This window comes from Strix uralensis, chromosome 1, assembly GCF_047716275.1.
Source record: "Strix uralensis isolate ZFMK-TIS-50842 chromosome 1, bStrUra1, whole genome shotgun sequence".
Lineage (NCBI taxonomy): Eukaryota > Metazoa > Chordata > Aves > Strigiformes > Strigidae > Strix > Strix uralensis.
Window position 1 is genome coordinate 50725455 of NC_133972.1, and position 20849 is coordinate 50746303.

At 36.1% G+C, this 20849-nt stretch overlaps 1 protein-coding gene across 10 annotated transcripts in view; it reads right to left on the reverse strand.

Annotated features, from left to right (window-relative positions):
- NEBL (nebulette) overlaps positions 1-20849 on the reverse strand; it is a 270414-nt gene that overhangs the window by 44730 nt on the left and 204835 nt on the right. For 5 of the 10 annotated variants that reach the window (XM_074865755.1, XM_074865774.1, XM_074865765.1 and 2 more), the window contains 11 exons: positions 19376-19483; positions 17703-17807; positions 14790-14894; positions 13629-13736; positions 12582-12692; positions 9593-9703; positions 7239-7349; positions 6473-6583; positions 6116-6226; positions 5528-5632; positions 2290-2382 (listed from right to left, as the gene is read on the reverse strand). The exons of 2 other annotated variants lie outside the window; for them this stretch is intronic. In XM_074865755.1, coding sequence (XP_074721856.1) covers positions 2290-2382; positions 5528-5632; positions 6116-6226; positions 6473-6583; positions 7239-7349; positions 9593-9703; positions 12582-12692; positions 13629-13736; positions 14790-14894; positions 17703-17807; positions 19376-19483 — 1179 coding nt within the window. The remainder of the gene's footprint in view (positions 1-2289; positions 2383-5527; positions 5633-6115; positions 6227-6472; positions 6584-7238; positions 7350-9592; positions 9704-12581; positions 12693-13628; positions 13737-14789; positions 14895-17702; positions 17808-19375; positions 19484-20849) is intronic. 3 more of the 10 variants (XM_074865783.1, XM_074865790.1, XM_074865797.1) reach the window with 3 other exon arrangements.

A 20849-nucleotide genomic window follows, 5' to 3' on the forward strand; every position in this document is an offset into this window, starting at 1 on the left:
GTTGACTGACATATCACAGGGGTTTCCTCAAGGATTTCACACAAACAAAAATAAAACTGTAATATTCCCCCAAAAGTCTTCTTCCTAGTGTTGTGTCCAGCCTTGCCTGTCCCTCAATATAAACAAGTTTTCAAAAAATCCTTAGTTATTTGTAGCTTCTCGGTTCAGATTCTGTTACAATCCATGGGTCTGATGTTTGCTTTTAAAGTTCTGTAAGATCTTGACTCCAACTGTTTGGGAGGCTGCTTCTTCCAAACCAATCATCACAACAGGTGAGATGAGCTCAACCCCCTTGGCTGTCACCACTTTGTTTTTTAGGATTTGAAAACAGACTGTTCTGATCTTTGTCTCCAATATGTGTCATCTGCAAGAATATGATCACTTTCAGAACATGACGCGATGGACTTTTTTGCATGGTTTGGTTGCACAATGAGTGTTATTTTGGTTTGGTGTTCTGGGTTTTTTGCACTGCAGATGTGCTTCACATTCCATTGTTTCATTTAACTCAGCAAATAGTTTTAAAGCTGTCCTAAGTTCTTCTGGCTAAATTCAAAGATATGTGTAAAATGTTTACATCTAATGGAGGCAAAATTGGTGTAATTTACCCCTCCTGTGGGACTCCTGTAAATTATACAATATAATTTCCCTCTTACTGACATATAATTTAAAACTTTCTTGCACATTGCCTTTAAATTTGGCATTCTACACTTCTAAAAAATATTATACTAGATTTAAGTAATCTCAAGTACACTACATGTAATAAAATATTTTTTGTAAAATATTAACTCTGCTCACAGACTAGCAAGGTAAAGGCCCTGCTAGTTACATCATAACACTAAACCACTAATGCATTTTGTGTTTCTCTTGATATGCTTTTGTTCAAGTGTGTTTACTAGCATACTGATCCACATTTCCCTCTTCACCACTGTTTAGGATTTCTAAAACAGCAAGAGCACTGTACACTATCTTTTCATTTCACTTTGAAAGGTGTTGAGAAAAAACAGTAGAGTGAGACTTCTCCTAATAAGCACGTGCACATGTGTGTGACCACTCTCAAAACAAATGTCCGTGGTAACTGGAAATCCTATAGGTAACAGGAGATTAGGTTTTGTTTCTAGAACACCAGTACAAAAAAACAACCAAAAAAACCCCCAAAACAACAAAAAACCCCACCCTCGAATCAAGAAAAACTACAGCTTCCCAATCAGAAACAGTATTTCACGATTTTAGGACACACGATAGCTTGCACTGAATCTTCAAATTGCACTGTGACTCAAAATGACAAGATGAAAAGTGATGGATGGAGCAAAGAAAAATTCCAAGGAAAATAGGAGCTTTCCAAAATTTTCTGGAAATTCCCTACCTGACCTTACTTTGGTGGGAAACGTAGTATTTAACACTACTCGGTAAACAAGGACATTCTAGTAGAACAGGTGTCGAGAGTCCCTAATCTGGATTTCAACTAATATTTAAACACAATCTAGTATCACATCTATACATTACTTTCAAACTTTATTTTTAAAAAAGCATCTAATCATCAGAAAAGTCATGTCTCAAACATAAAAACGGCCCCAAACAACTCCACACCAAAAATTCCAAACAAGTGAACAATGCAGCTACAAGTGTTGGCAGTCACTTCCACTTTTTTCCAAGTTTTGCCACATATTTATCAGAAGAGCATGTTCTACTTGTAGTAAACTCTCATTTTGATATTTTTAGTTGCTCATTAAAGTCCAAAGTCATTGGGCATCAATTCAGAACCAGTCTCATCAGATCCACAGATCAACTTCTCACCAGCATGTAAAGAGGCACAAACCTTCCACCTTTTCACATAGCTCGAGTTTGGACATAATTTTCCTCTTCTTGAAGTGCAAACTGTACCAACCCCTATGTAATACATGCGGACTCTTCAGGAACTTTACAGATTTTCTTTTTTGTGGTATGATATTTTCCTAAATTGCAAATGACAGACTTAACAGCAGTTGTAATATCAGGAAATACATTTCATGTTTCTCACTCTTAAAAGACAAAACTCTTTCCTCAAATATTTAGTTAAAAGTTCTTCCTATTTTTCATGATGCTTCAATTTAAAACTCTACCTTTGGGCCCAGAACTGGACTAGAGTGGAGCTCTAACTCTGCTAGAATGGAGTTCTATATACAAAATCCAGTGTAGTAGTATTTGAATGGGATGTGTGATATGAAAACGTAGAATGTTTAGAAAACAAGATGGAAAAAAAATTCACCGCCATTTACTCACATAAGAATAATTAATGTTAATGACACTTACTGAACTAATATTCTGTTGATTTTTCTTTACTCTTTCAATCTCTGGAGTCTCTTTTACAGCTGTGCCAGCTCCTACTTCATTCTTATAAAACACCTTCATTTCCCCAAAAGAAAAAGTAATTATGAGATTGTTAGCAATGCAAGTACAAGTTCTCATAAAAAGGCTGGGCAAATTTCCAAGTTCTAAATTGGTCTGACTATAAATCTTGCTAAGAAAGCAAATACTTTAATTTTTCATAAATCAGACTAATTATCAATAACTATAATAACATTGTTTGTTTTCAACTGTAATCCAGATAATTTATTATCATCCTTTAGACTGTTCTCAAACATTTTTAAGTATTTGTAATGATAGTTTTAATTTTGGAAATACCTTTCAAATTTAGATCATAATCTATAAATGTTTACAAACACAACTTTATGCTTGAGAAACCTCATTCATTTCAATGTAATTGAACATGCACGTACATGCAAGATTTGAATTGGGGTTTTAATCTTCAGCTCTTAAAATACTCTGAGAAGTGAACAGATATTATTTCTAATTTAGCAAACTAGAAAATTGACATATTCATGACAAATAACCAGAACAGCCAGAACTACAATCCAAGTCACACAATTTTTTACTTCTGGTTCAAGCCAGAAAGCTGAGGACTGCATCTAAAAAAAAGCTCACTTCTGAAAAGATACACATGCTGTTTATATATTCTCCTCTCTATTTCAATTGCTTCAGTAAAGGATAAAACACAAAGCGCATCAGTAGAATCAATCATTCAAAGTTACTGGAAGAGACAGTAAATAACTGCTCCACAAATTCCAAATGTGGCTACAATTTAAATAACCATGGAGCACCAATTCACTCTGCAAAACTCCCAAAGAAGTTTTATTTGAATTTCAGTATTTGGTGTCACAGCTGCTGCCATTCCAGCAAGTATTTCCAGGCTGACAGTGTAAAAACAAGCCTGATCCTGGAGTTTGTAAAATAAATCTTTAACATTTAGTATTTCTGTCTTTCTTAAACCATTATTTTTTTCCTATCCATAAACCTTAAACATAAAACATCATTCTTGATGCATTTCTCCTACTTCCTCGAAGTCCTCTGTAACCTCGGGTGACTACTACTGTCAAATATTCTAGAGAAGAGTGAATTATTTATGTCCACAACTCATTTTTTAAATATTCAGAAAAGCTTTAACAATTTAGAACTTTGTTTTACCATGTGAGAACAGAGATAGTTTATGAGTAAGAACTTGAAAATTCTTATGCACCAACATGTCAGTACAAGGTAGAAAGATTTACATAGTGGACTGAACTAAAATATACTTTTCTCCTCTACCAAGGTCGGAGTGGTAAAAAATGTTGGGAGCTAGGAATTTTCCTATGAAAGAGATGACTGTGCAGTAAATATCCTATTGTAAATCATCTGCCAAATGAGCTAGTGAGCTAAAAGCAGCACTGCTCTTATCTGCAGAGCTAGTCACTTTTTTTGTTCCTTAAGGCAGGAAAATATTTGAGACAAAATCTAAAAATCAGAAGCCTATTAGGGGTCATTAATTTTTTTTTACATTGGGGCTGCTCCTAGCTATATCTTAACTTAGTAAAAAGAAACTTATTTTTATAATCTAAATTGCACAGAATGCTGAAAGATTAAAGAAAGAAAAAAATGATAATTCAATTGCAGCTATAAACTGCTTTCCTACATTTGGAGGATCCAGTTCAGAAACAGAAAAACCATGATCACAAAATAAAGCAAATACAAAGCACCTCAAAGACAAAATATTTTTATTTTATATTATCTATCACACTAACAAAGAGAATAATTGTCAGCCTCGGCACTAAAATCTCAGACTGGCCTACAGGGCTGCAAGAGGTTGAGATGCACCAGAGGCTTGTCAGGGTTTAATTAAGTAGTGAAAGGTTATTATATGCCTGGTATCTAACTGTTACTGAGTCCGCACTGCCAGACCCGCTGACCTATTTGAGGACCTCATCAAAAGCTATCAAAGAATGGAGCAGGGAAGAAAGCAGATCAGTAGAGGCTAGCTTGGATTCCCTCTGTTACACGGAGTATCAGCGTAGTATGTTAGGATGTCAGTGACACGAGATACAGTGCTAATCACTGTCACACCATGTAGCAGTGCACCATTCAAAACCAAGAGGCAACAGATTACAAGAAATAAAATTTGGGCCAGTGGGCTTGTCAATATCTCCTATTAGAAAGATGTTGCTTTCAGCTGCTCTCATCTGAAGGAAGAAAAGGAGCAGGTAATGGCTGGAAGACGTTACAAGAGAGACCACTGTCTAGAGCAGCCTCAGAGACTTTTCTTCTCTCATCTCCCCACAGGCTCTTACCCAACTAGGAAAGATGCAGTGATGTGGGATAGCTGCAAGTAAACGCCTCTGAGAGAAACTAATTGACCTTATACTTGCACAGAGTTGGAGAAGCTGAGAATATCTCTAAGTTAAAGAACATCTGCATCAGATAGTACTAAAATATTTAGCATATTCCTTTCTCACAGATCATTGGCTTTATTAGTATTACTTGGTCTGCCATAAAAAGCAGACACTAACTGGACTGCCTTTGGTTCTGGAGGTTATATTTATTTACTCCTCTCTTCTCTGTTATATTACAAGCAAAGCCAGAATTACAAACAGCAGAATGGGCCCAAAAACAAAATGGAACTGAATTCATCTCAAACTGGGCAGTTTTAGAAATCTAAGCTCATAATTTCTATTTAGGGGTAAACTGAAACATAAATCTAGCATAAAATTTAAAAATATATCCAGTATAACATAAAATCATTAGACATATATATTTATGAAACCTGATCTGTTCTAATTTTATACCCAAATCTTGATGTTCTGTACATATGATAGGAAGCAGATGGAAAATCTTAGATGCACAGTAACAAGACTTAGATTTTTTTGTCCTTTTAAATAAAGTACTTCCTGGGGCTTGATGGGGAAAAAAAAAAAAAAGATCTTCATTTAAAAATAACTGTGGCTTGGCAAGGTGGTATAAGTGGTTTAGCAATTCAAAATAACAGTGTCACACCTAGAAAAACTGGGTATTTTTTTATTGAAAGAAATGGGTGATACAGCTTTTGCCAGGAAAATTATGCAAATGGTTCAAAGGACATTTACTCATAAGTTCCCTATTTCATGCTGCAGCACAAGAGAGCCTATTTAAACTGAAAAATATCTGAAAAATTGCAAGCAAAGAGAGAAGCACTATTACTCACTGAACTGATGTTTTTCTGAGTACTTTTTATCCTCTCCATCTCTGGAGTGTCTGGGACAGCAGAATAGTTACAGAGCATCTTCTCTGCTTCATCTTTGTACATTTTCTGAAAAATAATTTTTAAATGTTTATTTCCTGCTTTCCTGGGCTCAGAATATCCGAACTGCAACAAAAGATGCTTATTGCTGATGAGTCTTAACATCCCTGCACAGTATTTATTTCAACCTCTCTCCTCCATGATATTGTTATCATTGTCTGTGTGAGACACCTGAACACTGTGTCCCACACTAAATATATACATTCTCATCTATATTATATATTTTCCCTTCACTGTCAGGATATACAAAACCTTCTCATTAGGTAATGTAAAAAGACCTTCAAGTAGATGTAAACAATTAAATTCAATTTACATGGCATGACAGGCCTAAATACAAATAAGAATCAGGCAGTAACGCTTTTTGCTACATGTAAATTAATTTAATATGGGTATCAAAGTCTCTACAGACAGAGAGGAAGTATTTTGAGCCATGTATGTCAAGCACTCATTGTTACACAGAATTAAAACATACAGCCCTTGAACTATGCCTACCTGGCTTGCTATTTCTGAAGCCCTTTTGACCCGTTGTATTTCAGGAGTATATGGGCCAACTTGCATCCCTTTTCCTATAATTTCAGTCTCCAGATCCTTTTTATATTCTTTCTGACGAAAAAAGAAGGAAAAAATACCATAACTAATTTTACCGTTATTTGTACATGCCACCTTCAAAGCTATTCTGATAGCACTGGTCAGACTTTAAAACAAATTCTTTAATTTCTTTAATTTAATGTTTTTATTGTGCACTGCTTATTTCTTTTCGCCCAAGTATGTTCAAGAAGATTTTATGTTTTTAAAATCTCATTATGTTTTACTTCCATAGTAATCTTAAGAGATTCATTCTATACTCACCTGGCTTACAATTTCAGAAGCCTTTTTGGCTCGTTGTATATCAGGCGTATCTGTGCCCACTTCCATTCCCTTTCCTTTAATTTCATTCTCCAAGTCTTTCTTGTATTCTTTCTGAAAAGAATAGCGTTGGAAATACTCACATGTCTGACAGCCAAATTATTAAATTGTTCCTACTTTAACCTGTGCGATTCCACTGATCATTCTTAAAACACCTAATAACTTTTGATCCAACAGCATTAGCTTTGTACTATCTATCTATGAGATAACTATGCTACAGCTGCTGACCAGTTAAAAATCTGCTTACTTAAAATCTGATGTAGCCTTTCACATCCACCTGTCTTTGCAGCTTTGGCAGACACGTGTAAACAAGACTTTCTCCCTCAGCTGTGCTTTGCAAGATTGGGGTCATAAGGTTTTAGCATCTCTCTAACTCTGTTTATCGTTTTTCCCTAACTAAACAAGCAACTATTTAGATCTACAAGCAGCAGGGCCCGCAGCTACTGAACACAGCCCAGGCCAGGCATGGTTCATGAGGAACAAGCACAACCTGCAAAAGATGACAGAAACGTCGAAGTTCTGGGAAGTCTTAACTTTTCCCCATATCCTGATTATGCACCTTTTAGACTCTATGCATCTCAACGGATTAAGTATCTGGTGAAATCTGTGGTATTGCTACTGCCTAGATTGGTCATCACCTGGAATTCTCAATGTCAATAATTTGTTGCATTCTGTCAAATGGAAAGCTTCTATCAGGTACCATACTGACCATGCTTGCAATTTCAGAAGCTTTCTTGGCTCGTCTTATCTCAGGAGTATCTGGACCAACTTGCATGCCCTTCCCTTTAATTTCAGTTTCCAGGTCTTTCTTGTATTGTTTCTGTGAAGATAAAACTTTATATATTATAGTCACAATAGCCAGAGAGTTACAGGTAGATTTTTGCACAAGAGATTCAATTTTAAAATTTAGAGTCAATCAAAAATCTCATGAGTCACAACTCTCAAGACTTGTGGTAATCTTTTGTCAGGAAAACACACAGCAAATGACAGGAGAAAAACTTCAGGAGATATTCACTGAATGTACAAATCTCTACCACTGAATTTTTAATTTGGCAGAGGGTGAGGGGAAATCAGTCCAGACAGCTTGTTACAATTATCCTCTAAAGTAAAGGGGAAGTTTAGCTCTGCAGAACATAGTGTAATAAGCTGGTATTTGGTGCCAGCCTAACTGAAACACATTTTACTTTTAAGAAGATATTTTATTTATGAAAAGACTACATGTTAGAAATTTAATACCACATAGAATTGTTCCCAGTGAACTTGCAGAGCAGGAAGTTGTAATTTATTCATTTAATAGGTCTTTCCTGAACCACAGCCATCAGGCAAGTGGCAGTACTCATCCATGATTGCTGCCTTTTTCTCACAACATAAATTATAAATAACCAATAACCAGGAAACAAAATTAATATTTCATCTTCAGCTTTTCCAAGCAAGGATATATTTCTTGTTCATCAGCAAATTATATTAAAATGTAATACTGAAATACTCTATACAACAGTTGTACTTTTTTTGATTTAATACAAAATTAAAAGATTCTCAGGCAATGCTCTTTCTGCTACTATAGTAGTAATCACTCTTTTTCTATTCTAGTTTATCTCTCCCTGTGGAAAACAGGTCTGTTTTTTTTTCCAAATACATACAAATAATTTTAAAAATTCTTCTTACTTTTCTTGTTAGTTAATTATTTTTTAGGTTGAACACTAGTTAGAACAAAGAAGGAAAATATCCTTCTGATCACTTACAAGAACAAGAGCAAAATGACTTTCAGTCTTCCATCTCTGTCCCACTCTGATGTGGAAATAAATGTGATAAAACAACTGTCTACTTCACAAACCACAGGTTTTTGCACAAAGTGTAAGTTATCCTGTGAAAAGACATCATCCCTCACTTCCTCTCTGCTAAAGGTGGAATGGCAGATGTTTCCTCCCAGCTTCACATTGTGTAAAACACCAAGGAGAAGAATCCTGGGAGTTACAGCTATGTATTTCTGCACTTGTTTACAGTGGTCAGATTTGCCCTATGCATGGCATTCCCTCTGGTTCTTATGGCTATGTATGTATATGTGTGCAAATAAACATATATACATACACACATACATAGTAAATGAATATAAAATATATAAAATAAATATATATTAGTCTGAAAGAATGATTCCCGAAGGCATGAAGTGCAGCATGAGCTTTGCCTTCCCTCTTCCTTCCCCACACCCTCCAGCCCCACTGCGGCTTCCCAGGCAGCCTGTGCAAGCTCATCCACGGGAGCTGCAGCCGTGCCAGTGTCGCAGCTTGCAGCTCTGCTAAGCACGCAGGTTTGCCAAGCACACGAGTTCCTCAGGGTGGTCTTCAAGAGACAGTACACAGATTAAGGAGTCTTACACTTCCACTCCCAGCCCTTAAATGAGAGTAGGTTGCACACTTATGTGCTTCCACATAACCTTCAGAGCAACTTAGACTGACACAGATAATACCAAAGCTCAGTTCTAAAAATACACTCTGGAAGGAGCCTCCACCTGTCTGTTTGCATTGGATAAACTACAAGCTCAAGAAAATCCATTTCTTCAGGAGCAACTCTACTTTTGGAAAAAGGTTTTCACAAGTAGAATAGTTTGTTTGGATAAAAGATCTTCCCAAGGTGCTTTGCAGTCATTAACAACATTTTTTTTTAGATAGCAAGTATGTAATTCAAAAAATTCAGAATTATTTAATTTACTTTTCTTTACAAGTCCATTAACAGTTAACTCTTTTTCCATTACAGTATTAATTACACTAGCTGAACTAATAAATAGATGGAAAAATGAACCCAGTTTTAAGTGCTGTACCTAATGACCCCACTTAACAATTTCCACTGACCTTTTAATTCCCTGAAAATCTGAAATATTTGTCGTAAGCTGTTTTTTTCCAGTGCTTTTCTATATTCTTAGAGCAAAACAGAAATAGCCTTAGTTTCAATACTTACATATTTCATTGTAGATTATGTTTAAAAAAAAATCAAGTATTTTCAGTCAAGTATAACATAGAGAGTGAACTTTCTATGACATCAAGAACCTTGACTAGCATAACATACCTCATTTAATATCTGAGCTGCATTTTTCACTCTAATCAAATCTGGTGTATCTTCAAACACTGTCATTCCTTTTCCTTTTATCCCTTCTTCCAAATCTTTTCTATACTCTTTCTAAGGATTAAAAAAAAGAGAAAGATTTCTCCACTTAATATTGTATGCAAGATCCTGAAAAGAAATGCCACTTATTAAATGTCTGAAGGGTCTCTTTGAAATTTCTATGAAATATGAATTAGCTGAAGTAGAGGTTTCAGAGTTAAAATAGAATTGGAAATTATTAAATCAAAAGGTACAATGTTGAAAAAGTTAAAAGGTTTTAATGTAGTCACGTATTTTCCTGTTGTGCTCTTGAAAAACAGTCCTCTCCTATACAGTGCTAGCACATTGTTTAGGGGCCTCAGCTGCCTCTCTACAGACATTTTAACTGCAGTAGCATTTGCTTTTACAGACCAATATATGCTGTGCTGCAGTTTTTACCTCTGTTCCACTAATGGCATCACAATCAGGATGGATGCCCTGAACACCATACTAGGACCTGTTAAAATGACTGGTTGATAAATTATAATGTAGAAGCAATATTCCTACCATATCACTTCTGTGCCCTTGACACTGCACTGATATGATCTATCAACATTTAGCAACTGCAGCCTCCAGAGTCCTCAAATGTTTGGTATAAAATTAAAAGCACACTAGAACCTGCCCATGGACATTTGGTTCTTTTTCCTCTTTCCAATTCCTAGAGAGCTGATCTAAGCTTACTGAAGTTCAAGATCTTTAAGTTTTGTAGGGATTTTTAATTGCTCTTCCCATCTCCAGGTGTGGGTTATACTTTTTTAAGCAAAGAAACTAGAACAAAATTGAAGAAAGTATTTTTTAGAAGGATTTATATACACATGAATTAATACTCCTAATCACATATTAATTTCATAAGCAGCAGTGAACACCTTTGTCTCTGTATAAGCTCTTTATTTAAACAAAAGGAAACTAGGCATTTTTAAAGGCACTTCTCTTTACCATGAGCAACATGTCCTACAACAAGCAAGAAACAACTTCTATTAATTTAGAATTATTAAATTCAGCTATCTCTTCTGGAGGAGTTGTGAAAGTGGCTCCAGAGAAGAAAGTTCTTACTGTTACAAAATGCAAAGTATTTGCAGAATTCTCTACAGTGGGAAGGCAACAGAATAAGCTGGAACACAGCTGACACCAAATAATTCATTTTTTAATAACTCCAGGTTCTCCTTGTTTCATGCAGTATCTATCTAAAGTTTATTCTGAACCTTCATGCAAAAATACTGAGCTACATCCTTGACTATGAAAAAATACATCATTTTGCTAAATCTTGAACGACAATCATTAATTTGACCTATGTAATCTTTGGTTTTGGAATCTGTTCCTTGAATGTGGATATAAAAATCACATGAAATTCATGCAGTTATGCATTAAAATACCATTTCCATTTTCTCATATTCTTCCTCTCTGGCTTACAAGCATGGTTTACTCCCTAACTAATGAGTCATAAAACTTGAGGAGGTAAGAATTAGGGAATATCTTGACATATGTAGTACTACGGAGGGAAGTTACACCAAAATTTTCAAAGATTAACATTTACAGCACACCTGCAACTATGCATGCACTAACTACTTCTGTGGACATCCAGCGTGCAGAAAGATTAACTCAATGAAATGCAAGCATTTGCATTTTTCCCCAGTCAGTAGGCATACATGGGACATGCATGAACAGAACGGTACTGTGCAAACTAGACCTAGCTTGAGACTTTTCTATCTGACAGACAGGCTTATTGGAATAAATTATTAATTAGAGGATGAATAATAAAGAAATATCCAAAAAGGAAATCTTTTCTTTACCCATATGAGATCCAGCATAAACTGGGATAAGTTGTTTAAGAACAAGGAAAGAAACAAGGCTCAAGGGGTTTTAGTTCTAGCAACCTCAATTCGTTCATATGGGCCACAGCAAAAACATAATTCTTAATACAATAAATATAAACAAGGTACTGTTGACTCCCAAATTCAAATGGAGGATATCAAGCAGCTCTGATATTTCTAACTATGAATTTTGCTGACACATTTACTTCTAAATTTGGACAAATAGTAAGTCTAATCTATAGAACCAACCAGTACTCAAAACCTAACATAAAATCAGTTTTGAGTAACAATATAAAAAGACTAAAGATAGAAGGATTCTCACTTATGGAAAAAAAGTTATTTAAATTATGCCACATACAAATGAAGAACATTGGACAAATCTTAAAGAAACAATGGAAATACAGAAAACTTGCACCTTCTAACAAAATTTGCTTAAAGTAGTCTATGTAATATCATAGCTATATTATGGAACTTTGGTCTTCTTTATTTTCATCAATAACATGTATGACAGATTATTATTTCAACTATATTAGTTAAAAGTGACTACACACAGCTCAAGGCAACCATATAATCACAACAGACTATCATAAACCTGAAATAATCACTCAAAAGGAAGAACTGCCATCTGGACACCAACAGAAATCCTCCTTTCCACCCCTTCATCTATCTGGAAAGAAAACTCTAGGCCCTCTCCAAAACCCTATCAAACAGATGTCTTTTGCAACAAGTCTGGAAGGTCACCAAATTTAGGCTATTTGAGCCCAAGGGAGGAACAAATTCGAGAACTGAGGCCCTCAGATGGAATGTCCTGCCAACAAACCATTTTCTATGGAGTCATCTGATTTGTTCATTTAACTCCTTTTTGCTGGTTCAGGTGTGCTGAGCTATCACTTCCTTATGTTCATAAGGAAACTTCAAAAAGTATCAATTCTTACTACAGGACTATCCAAAATATAAAATGACATGCAGCAATTTTTACTCATGAAGTCACTTTTGTATTTAGCTACCAAGTTAACAGTAAATTGTTCAACACTCAGTACCTTGTAGTGATACTGCTTATTGCTCATTTACAACTTAACAAAAAAAAAAGAAAAATCCTCTACCTCTTTCAGAAGGTTAGTGACTTGTTTTATATGCAAAAACTCTGGGGTCTTGTCTAAATCCATTGATGGTCTTCCCTTGATCCCTTCTTCAAAATCTTTGCGATATATTTTCTATTGAAGCAAAAACAACAATTAGTGGTACAAGAACATTATAAACAGAGCCAGAAATGAGCCATGCCATAAACCAGTCATCACATTAATAAGCAACTTTATTACTCATTTCATTACCTAGATTATCTGTACAAGACACATAAAATTTAGACAAAAATACATATGTATGATATTTTAAAGAGAATGTTTAACCTGACCTATGAAAGAAACAGTTTGCTTGGTAGGGAAAAGAGAAGACAAATGGCACACAAGGTAATGGTTTTAAACACAAAGAAGTTTCTCCAAGAGGATTAAATAATCTGTTTTTCATTACACAGCAAAAATAACAGAATCAAACTGCAGCAAGGGAGACACAGGGAAATACTCTCTCTTGGGATGGATGGTGAAGCACTGAACTAGACTGCCTGGGAGGTCACAAAATCTCCATCACTGGAAGCTTTTAATAAAAAGTTACAAAAATATGGGCTGAGAGGACAGCCAGTGCTGTTCTGGAGCCTGGGAGCAGTCGTTCTCCCTTGTTAAGCTCCCCAAGCTGAATGGGCAAGAACACATTTCAGTTAAGTCACAGTGAAGCTTTGCAGCTTCACTCGTTCCCACCTGAGAACCCTCCCTCATTAAAGATGGAATTAAGGCAAAAGGTAAAAAAGTTAGTCATCTCCAATTTAGATGACTTCTTGAGCTTCTTCTCAATTAAATGACGTTACATACAATCTCTGTCTAGTGTTAGCACCAATGGCCTTATGAGAAAAACAAATTTGAAGGAAGAACTGAGCTACAGAATAGCAAAGAGAACTACTCAGTACTAATTCTACCATATCCTCAATTCATAAAACCTTTATGATCTGCTTCATATGTTTTCTTAACCTGAGCACAAGATGCCTGTTAGCTTCTCTGTTGATCTAAATTTTACTAGTTCAAGCACACATTTTTACTAACCTCACTTTGCATCTTTTGAGCCTCCTTTGAAACTTGATACATTGGTGTATCCACAAACTCCAGCATTGATCTGCCTTTAGATTTTTCATAATTCTCTTTGTACTTGACCTAGGAAAATGAAAATAAAGGCTGTTAACAGCTGAGAGAAGATCTGGTTGCTTGCCACAGCGACAGACAAACCCTGTCTTAGCCATACTCCTTAGAGGTTTTGACTTGGAAGACTCCTCCCAAATTTAACCCATTGGAGCAATAGGGCAGGTAGACAAGGAAATTGTCTTTATTCCTTTGCTTCAAAATGTCAGACCTAAAAATGGTGGACTTGAAGACATCAGGAGTCAGGCGCATCAATCACAATTCTTAAACTAATTGCATGATTTTGGCTGAATAACCTACGTCTGAACAGTTGGCAGCTTTACAATAGGATCCCCTGTCATGTTTCCATTAAACAACACAGTTACTGTACCAACAACAAAATCTGTTTCACAGCCAGGCCCCACAGATCTCTCCTTCAGGCTCAGGAGCACCTTTGTGAAATGCACTTTTGTTTGTACCTGTAGCAGGGAAAAGGGAAGAAAAACTATGGCCTCAAGTAGGGTGTGGTCTTGCACCAACATTCTCCTCACAGCTGCCAGTGACCATGACATTAAAGCTAGCGGCAAAATCACACTGAAGGACAGAGGGTTAAGACACCAAAGCATAACTTTATGCTAATTCAAAAAGCAAATACGCTTTGTTTGGAAACCCAGACAAGCCTTCTGAACTCACCATTCACACTCTTTTGATTAAGATGGGCAAACACATTACTTATCTCAATCAATCAGTGTGGGGTATGATGAATATTCTATACAAGCCATAAAGGAAAGCAAATAGCTATAAATCAAAATATGATATAGAGAATGAGTAATGTCATTTTAATTTATTTGCCTCTTCAAAAATAGTGATATCTGTATGTGAGAAAAGTGTTACAAATCTCTTTCCTTGTCAGGCTTCTGCACTAGGTTTGGGTCCTGCAAAAATACTCTCCTCTCTCCTCATGGGGTGCTTCTGATTGAATATGCACTGCACATCACTGTAATCTGTCATGCAGTTTTGTGCCTGATTTAATCACTGTTAGAATGCTGCATTTTTCTCTTTGCAAAATGTATTTATGATTGCATATACCTGACTTTGAAGCACTGCATTTTCTTTGTGATGGATTTGTTCAGCTGTATCCGAGGTGAAATGATAGAAGCCCTTGCTTTGCTTAAAAGATTTCTTATATTCATACTGAAACAAAAAATATCCAAGAATGTTTTAACAAACAAAATCCAGAAGGTTCTGCAATTTAAATACCATTTAAAATAACTATGGGAGAAAGCATAAAAGAAACTGTATTTTGGGCCTCCCAACTCAGTTCTACTGTCGAATTTGAATTTAAAATATTGTGATGAAATGAAAAAAAGGATATGATAAAAAATAGCGTTTGTAAATTCCTCGAGAAAATGCTTGTCCTGCTCATTCAAAAGTCAAATGTTTATGTTCACTAGAAAATAAACATTATTGTTTGTATTTGAAGTGCAAAGGAACACATGATGGTCTGACTTTGCCTCCTAGTGGAAATCATTATAAATGTCACATAGCAAAATCACTTCTGTAGTGGAAACAAATGAAAACTATCTACAGATACTGATTTCATACTTTTAGTCCATTCCTCAACTAATGGAACAAAATTTTAAAAATAATTTTATAAAATCAAATGAGGTAAATCTCATAGCCTTTTAGTACACTAACTACAGGCACCAAATTCCGTCTCTTAAATCCTATTTATTCACCCTGTTCCATAAAATGAAACACATCTAAGTTCCCTTTTTTTTAGTCTGTAGTACATTAGCATCTCAAAGTCTCTACAATAGGAACAGATTTACAGTGCGCAAAACAAAAAACCAGCTGTTGTACATATATCAAAGTTTGAAATTTTATGTCTCCATAGTTCATGAGAAAGAGGCTTACATGTATAACATATGAAGGGAAAGTTCCACCTTGTGAACTCTCTCCTTCATAAAAATAATGAAAATAGGATGAGTTCAACATGTCAAAATCAGTCTATTTGTGTCCAAACATGCCCATCAAGATTTCGTCTTAACTGTTGCAATTTATTCCCATGGAAGCTGACTTGTATAACAGCTTTGCATTGGTATTACAGTATATTTTTTTCATAAAGTTGCACACACTTTTACGTGCTAGGTCAATCAGCAAATCAATTCAATCAACCATATTAGTTTATGAGTTTAATTAACCATACAGGTTCCAATGTGCCACACCAGGTCAGGTGTAGCTATCTTACGCAAAAGATGAAGAGAAGCATAAAGTTTGAGGAAGAAAGGTATACTACAGGGAAACAGCAAAATTGGGCAATCAGCAAGAAGCTCTGTGTTTCAGAGGGAAAAAACCCCAGACCATATGATCAGTCTTAAATCAGTTAACAGCACAGTCAGGAAGACTGTTTCATACAGGGGAAGCAGACTTCAAGAAAGATTTGGTATGAGCTGTGGAGAGACAAGGAGGAGAACACAAAGAAGGTATTGGAGAAGCATGGAGAAAGACAAGAGACTAAGCCATGTTAAAATCAGAGAGATGACATGGGGAGGTCAAATCTGAGATGGATTTTGAAAATGGGATTTCTGTAGAAGACAAATAGTTAGTGGAGACCTCAGGAACTGGCAAAGCATTCTTCTTGCTGCTCGCAGCAAGAAAAAATATCCACCAGCACCTGGACAACGCAAAAATCACAGACAGTATTTACAGAGTCCTCGGAAGAGGGCATAGACAATATGAATCAATGCTTCCTGGGCAATAGAAAGAAATTAATTTTGCAAGAAGTGAGCTGCCTTAAGGGAGAGTCCAGGTTTCTATCTCATTACAGATAAAATCATGAATTGATGAAGCTCATTCTAAAGGCGTTCATTTAATCAGCAAAAAGAATGCTAATCTTACCTTACACTGAAGGAAACTAGAATTAGGCCAAAATGCACATGAAGAATGCAGGAAGTAAAAGCTATCAACTCCTTTATTACCCATACAACAGGGGATAATCAGTGTTAGCTTCACATATCGGAATGAGACAGATAAAAACCAAGTTTCAATTCACCAAACAACACAAAAATCAAGTAAAGACAGGAAGGCTGGATTATTTTATTTTAGACATAAGCTTCCATAAGCAAGCACTGACTCAGAAGATGACCCAGTCATTAGGGCTAACCCTTTGTGTGTAAACTGCTCACCTCCTGCCAACCATGAGCAATCTTCCTTCCCAGTACCACCCACTCATGCCTTTCCACAGCACTTGTGCAGCCCTTCTGTGGTTTCTGGAGTAAAGATGACAAATGCAGCTAACCAGCCTACAAGCACCGCGCATGTAGCATAGGTGCTCTTCAACTGGGAGGGAAGAAGCTCCAGCACTACACAGAAGCCAGGGGTTTCCTACTTCTTCCTCCCTGTTTCAACCCCCATCACCATCCTATGCCAGACTACCAGCCCCATCAAGGGCATGTCTTGTTACTTGGCAGAATGGAGTATGGGTCCATTACCTGATCCAGTGTAGGAAGCCTCAGACATTTAGGAGGGGAAAAAAGGTTTAGACAGAGAAGCTCTAAGGGAAGCTAGCACTCAAGAGGCTGTTTATGGCAGAAGTTCAAATATTAAACTAGCATAACGGTCACTTCTGTACAGAGACTTGCAGATGAAAGCAATAAGTAAGATCTTAGACAAAAAGAGATTTGCAAGGAAAGAAGTATCTTAGATCAACAAAGGAAAAAACAGACAAGGTTTCAGACACATAAGAAGAAATGGATCAAGTACCAGAAGTCTGTGTGATTCTTACCTAGTATAGTAGTTGTTCTAATAACTGAAATATCTCTCCCTAAAAGCCCTTTTTTTTTTCACTACATCCCCCAACTACTATGGTTATAACACTACAGTCTACTATATATGAAACCATGAAGCAAGTATCAAAAATTTATACATTCTACAGTGACTACACATACTACATTCCTTACAACATATATTTTTCAGATCATTCTTACAAAGGCAACTTACACTGCTATGCATTTTGCTGATATTTAAAGCATGGTTTAAATATAGCAGGTTTGGTAGGTCAGAGGCTGGATCATGTAGGCTTTCCAAATCTTTCTTGTAATTCACCTGGAAAGAGAATTCAGGTTATGTAAAATAAAGATTAACGAAATAATTCACAGCTTCATATTACAGTGAGGCCATCCAGAAACAGAAAGCATTAAGTGCTTGCCTGAACAATCTCTACCAGCCACTAGATGGTGGTCATTTACTATTATTTGGAGCAAAAGGAAAAACAATAAAGGATTCATTCTACTGAGCATGTATTTGGAAACTACTCAAACTTCTCCTCAAAAAGGACACTTACAACAAAATCACACCTTGTATGACTTTTCAGACTAGAAAGGAACCATTATTACTTCTTTTTTTCCTTTTTTTTTCCCCCACCCCCAAAAATCTTAAATCAAGAGTATCTTCCTCAATACTTTGAGTTCACTCATTTTAAACACTGTTGATTCTCGCTCTTTTTCTCTTGATTCAGGAATTACACTAACTGTCCAAATAAAAAAGTTGTATATAAAACAGTTAAAGGGAAGTGCTCCTGAATTTATTTAATACAGATTGCTTTCAGCAAAGATAAGTAATATAGTCACCTAAGGCAAAAGATAATCACTTAATGAAGTAGCAAAACATAACTTCCTATCAGCCTATAGTAGCATTTTCCATACATTTCATTGCTGGATGCCTATCTTTACAGGAAGAAAACCTGCCACCTTACCTATCTTGGATGACAAATCTTTTAAACCAATACCTTTAGTCACCTGCACATACGTATTATGTTCTTCACCGATTTAGGCGGACTTCAAATCAACGATATTCAATTTGCATATATCTTAAAATAATAATTACTTCAATGAATTTTCACTAAACATTTAGATTTTGAAAACAATTACATATTCTGTTGGACCCTTCCCAGAGCCGGCCTCTCCTGTTCCCGTTGGGTGGTGCCCCACACTTTGGAAACTCGGGACTAGAGAATGTAGGCTTGTCTCTTGGCTATCTGGGATCACGGCCTAAAGAAAAGCTCACATTTTTAGCATTAGACACACTGTTAAATATATTATCCCAACAGTATTATCACTCGATATAGATGTTTTTATCCAATCTGGCTCCAGCAGCAGGCACCCACTGCTGAATCTAGTGACTGCTGTACTTTGTAAAAACATTCAGAAGATCAGCTGGCAGAGTGAAGTCTGAAAACAGACATCTACATCTGAGCTGCTAATGCAACCTCCTTCTACAACCACTGGAGAGATGCCAGCACTCTGCTCCTCTAAAGACAGGCATCTACAACAGGTCAGAAGAATTGCCCTCTAGACCTGTTTATTTCTTTCCTGAATACAAAGGGACCGAGTACCAAGCAATTATCTCAGACTAAGCAGTCATACCTTTTGACACACAAAGTTAAGCAAGATAAATCTCATCTAAAATGGTTATGAAAAACTTTACAAGCCCTTGGAGAAGGGCTTTATCAGAGCAGAGGAAGAAATGGACAACATGCTGTACCTGCTATACAGTCACACTGTATAGCAGAGACTGCTACTCAGAGTAATTCGTAAAAAGAAATTCTGCTTGAGAACAAATGTCAGATTTTTCAGAATGTAAATGCATGTAAAATACAAAGCAAATTCTCTTACATCACTTGCCAAGGTGGATGCAATCTGTGCTTGCTTGAAGGAAGCACTGTCAAGAGGATTGTACCGGTGGTTCTTCATTTCCTTACTGAACTGCTCTTTGTATTTCACCTTCCACCAGAACAAACATTTCTAATATTAACATGTAGCACTTAAAGAAGGCACAGAGAATTCAGACTACAAAGGAGCTTATTAAAGGCAATTGCCTTATCCATAAATCTTTAAACAATGAAGATGTTTAAAGAAGCTCAGTTTAGCCACACCTGTGACTGTCTTTTGCTGGTTTCAAAGTAATTTTTATGTATCTGAATTTTACTAAAATAAAAAAACAATTTTAAGATTGTCACATGCAATTACTGATGCTGAAGGATTTATAAAAAGGAAACAGAAACAAAACCATATGACTCACCTGAGTAATCAAATAAACCAGAACTGTTTGACTACCAATAATAATCTACTCACGGAGAATCATTCAATTCATATATGAGATGAAAAATGTGTTTTAATAAAAAACATTTATAAGATTAATAAATTGTAAAACTTATAAAATTAATCACTTGTAAATTTTCCAGCCACTTGTAAGTGGGAAGTCAGAATCAAACTTCCCACTTGGACATCTTACCACCACCAGTTCCATGTGTCACTCTCACTGTGCTAGGCTGCCACCAGAGCCCCCAAGTCTATTTTTAATTCTGCCAGAAATGTCCCATGAGACCCCAAAGAATCTCTCTGTAGTACAGTCCGTTCTTGAGGACAGTGCCCACCTCATTACAGTGTTAGAAAGCATAATTAAATGACTGTCTGCCATCATTTTCACTCTCTTTTCTTCTTGTTCAAAAGAAAAAGGGGGAATGACAAAACATATAAGAGGAAATAAGCAATATATAAATGTTGAGGCAATAGCATTAAAAGTAGATAAATCACAAAAATTCCACAGAACATGCTGAAGAACTGAATTCAGAATCTGAAAATATGAAATCGAACAAATAGTAAATCTCCCTTCTTTGCCCCCCTTGGTGTGCATGATCATCAAACATCTGGAGACTTTGCACACATGCCTTGCTTCTTTCCAACAGCTGGGCATAATGGAGGAGAATAAAGTTCACTCTGAATTATGCTGCTTTCATGAATGTTAGTCAGACACCTGATATCTGAGCCTATGCAACATCCATTATAATTTACCACGCTCTGCATTAAATAAATACACGGCTTTTTCCTTATTCCTTTTTTCTCTATTCCCCCATGAATGTATCATAAAGTGGTTAAACCACCTCAAACAATATCCTTCAAATTTTTTTTTTTCTCAGCTTTAGTTGTGGGAAGAATTTTCTTTTTCTTTTTTAGTTCCTCCTTGCCTCAAAAGACTCTCAACATGGTTTAGCTTACACAACCTCGTTATGTTTAGCCACGATGCCCGCTATCTCATTAATCAGGATAACAAGAAACCAAAACTAAGCCACCCAAACAGAACTAACCA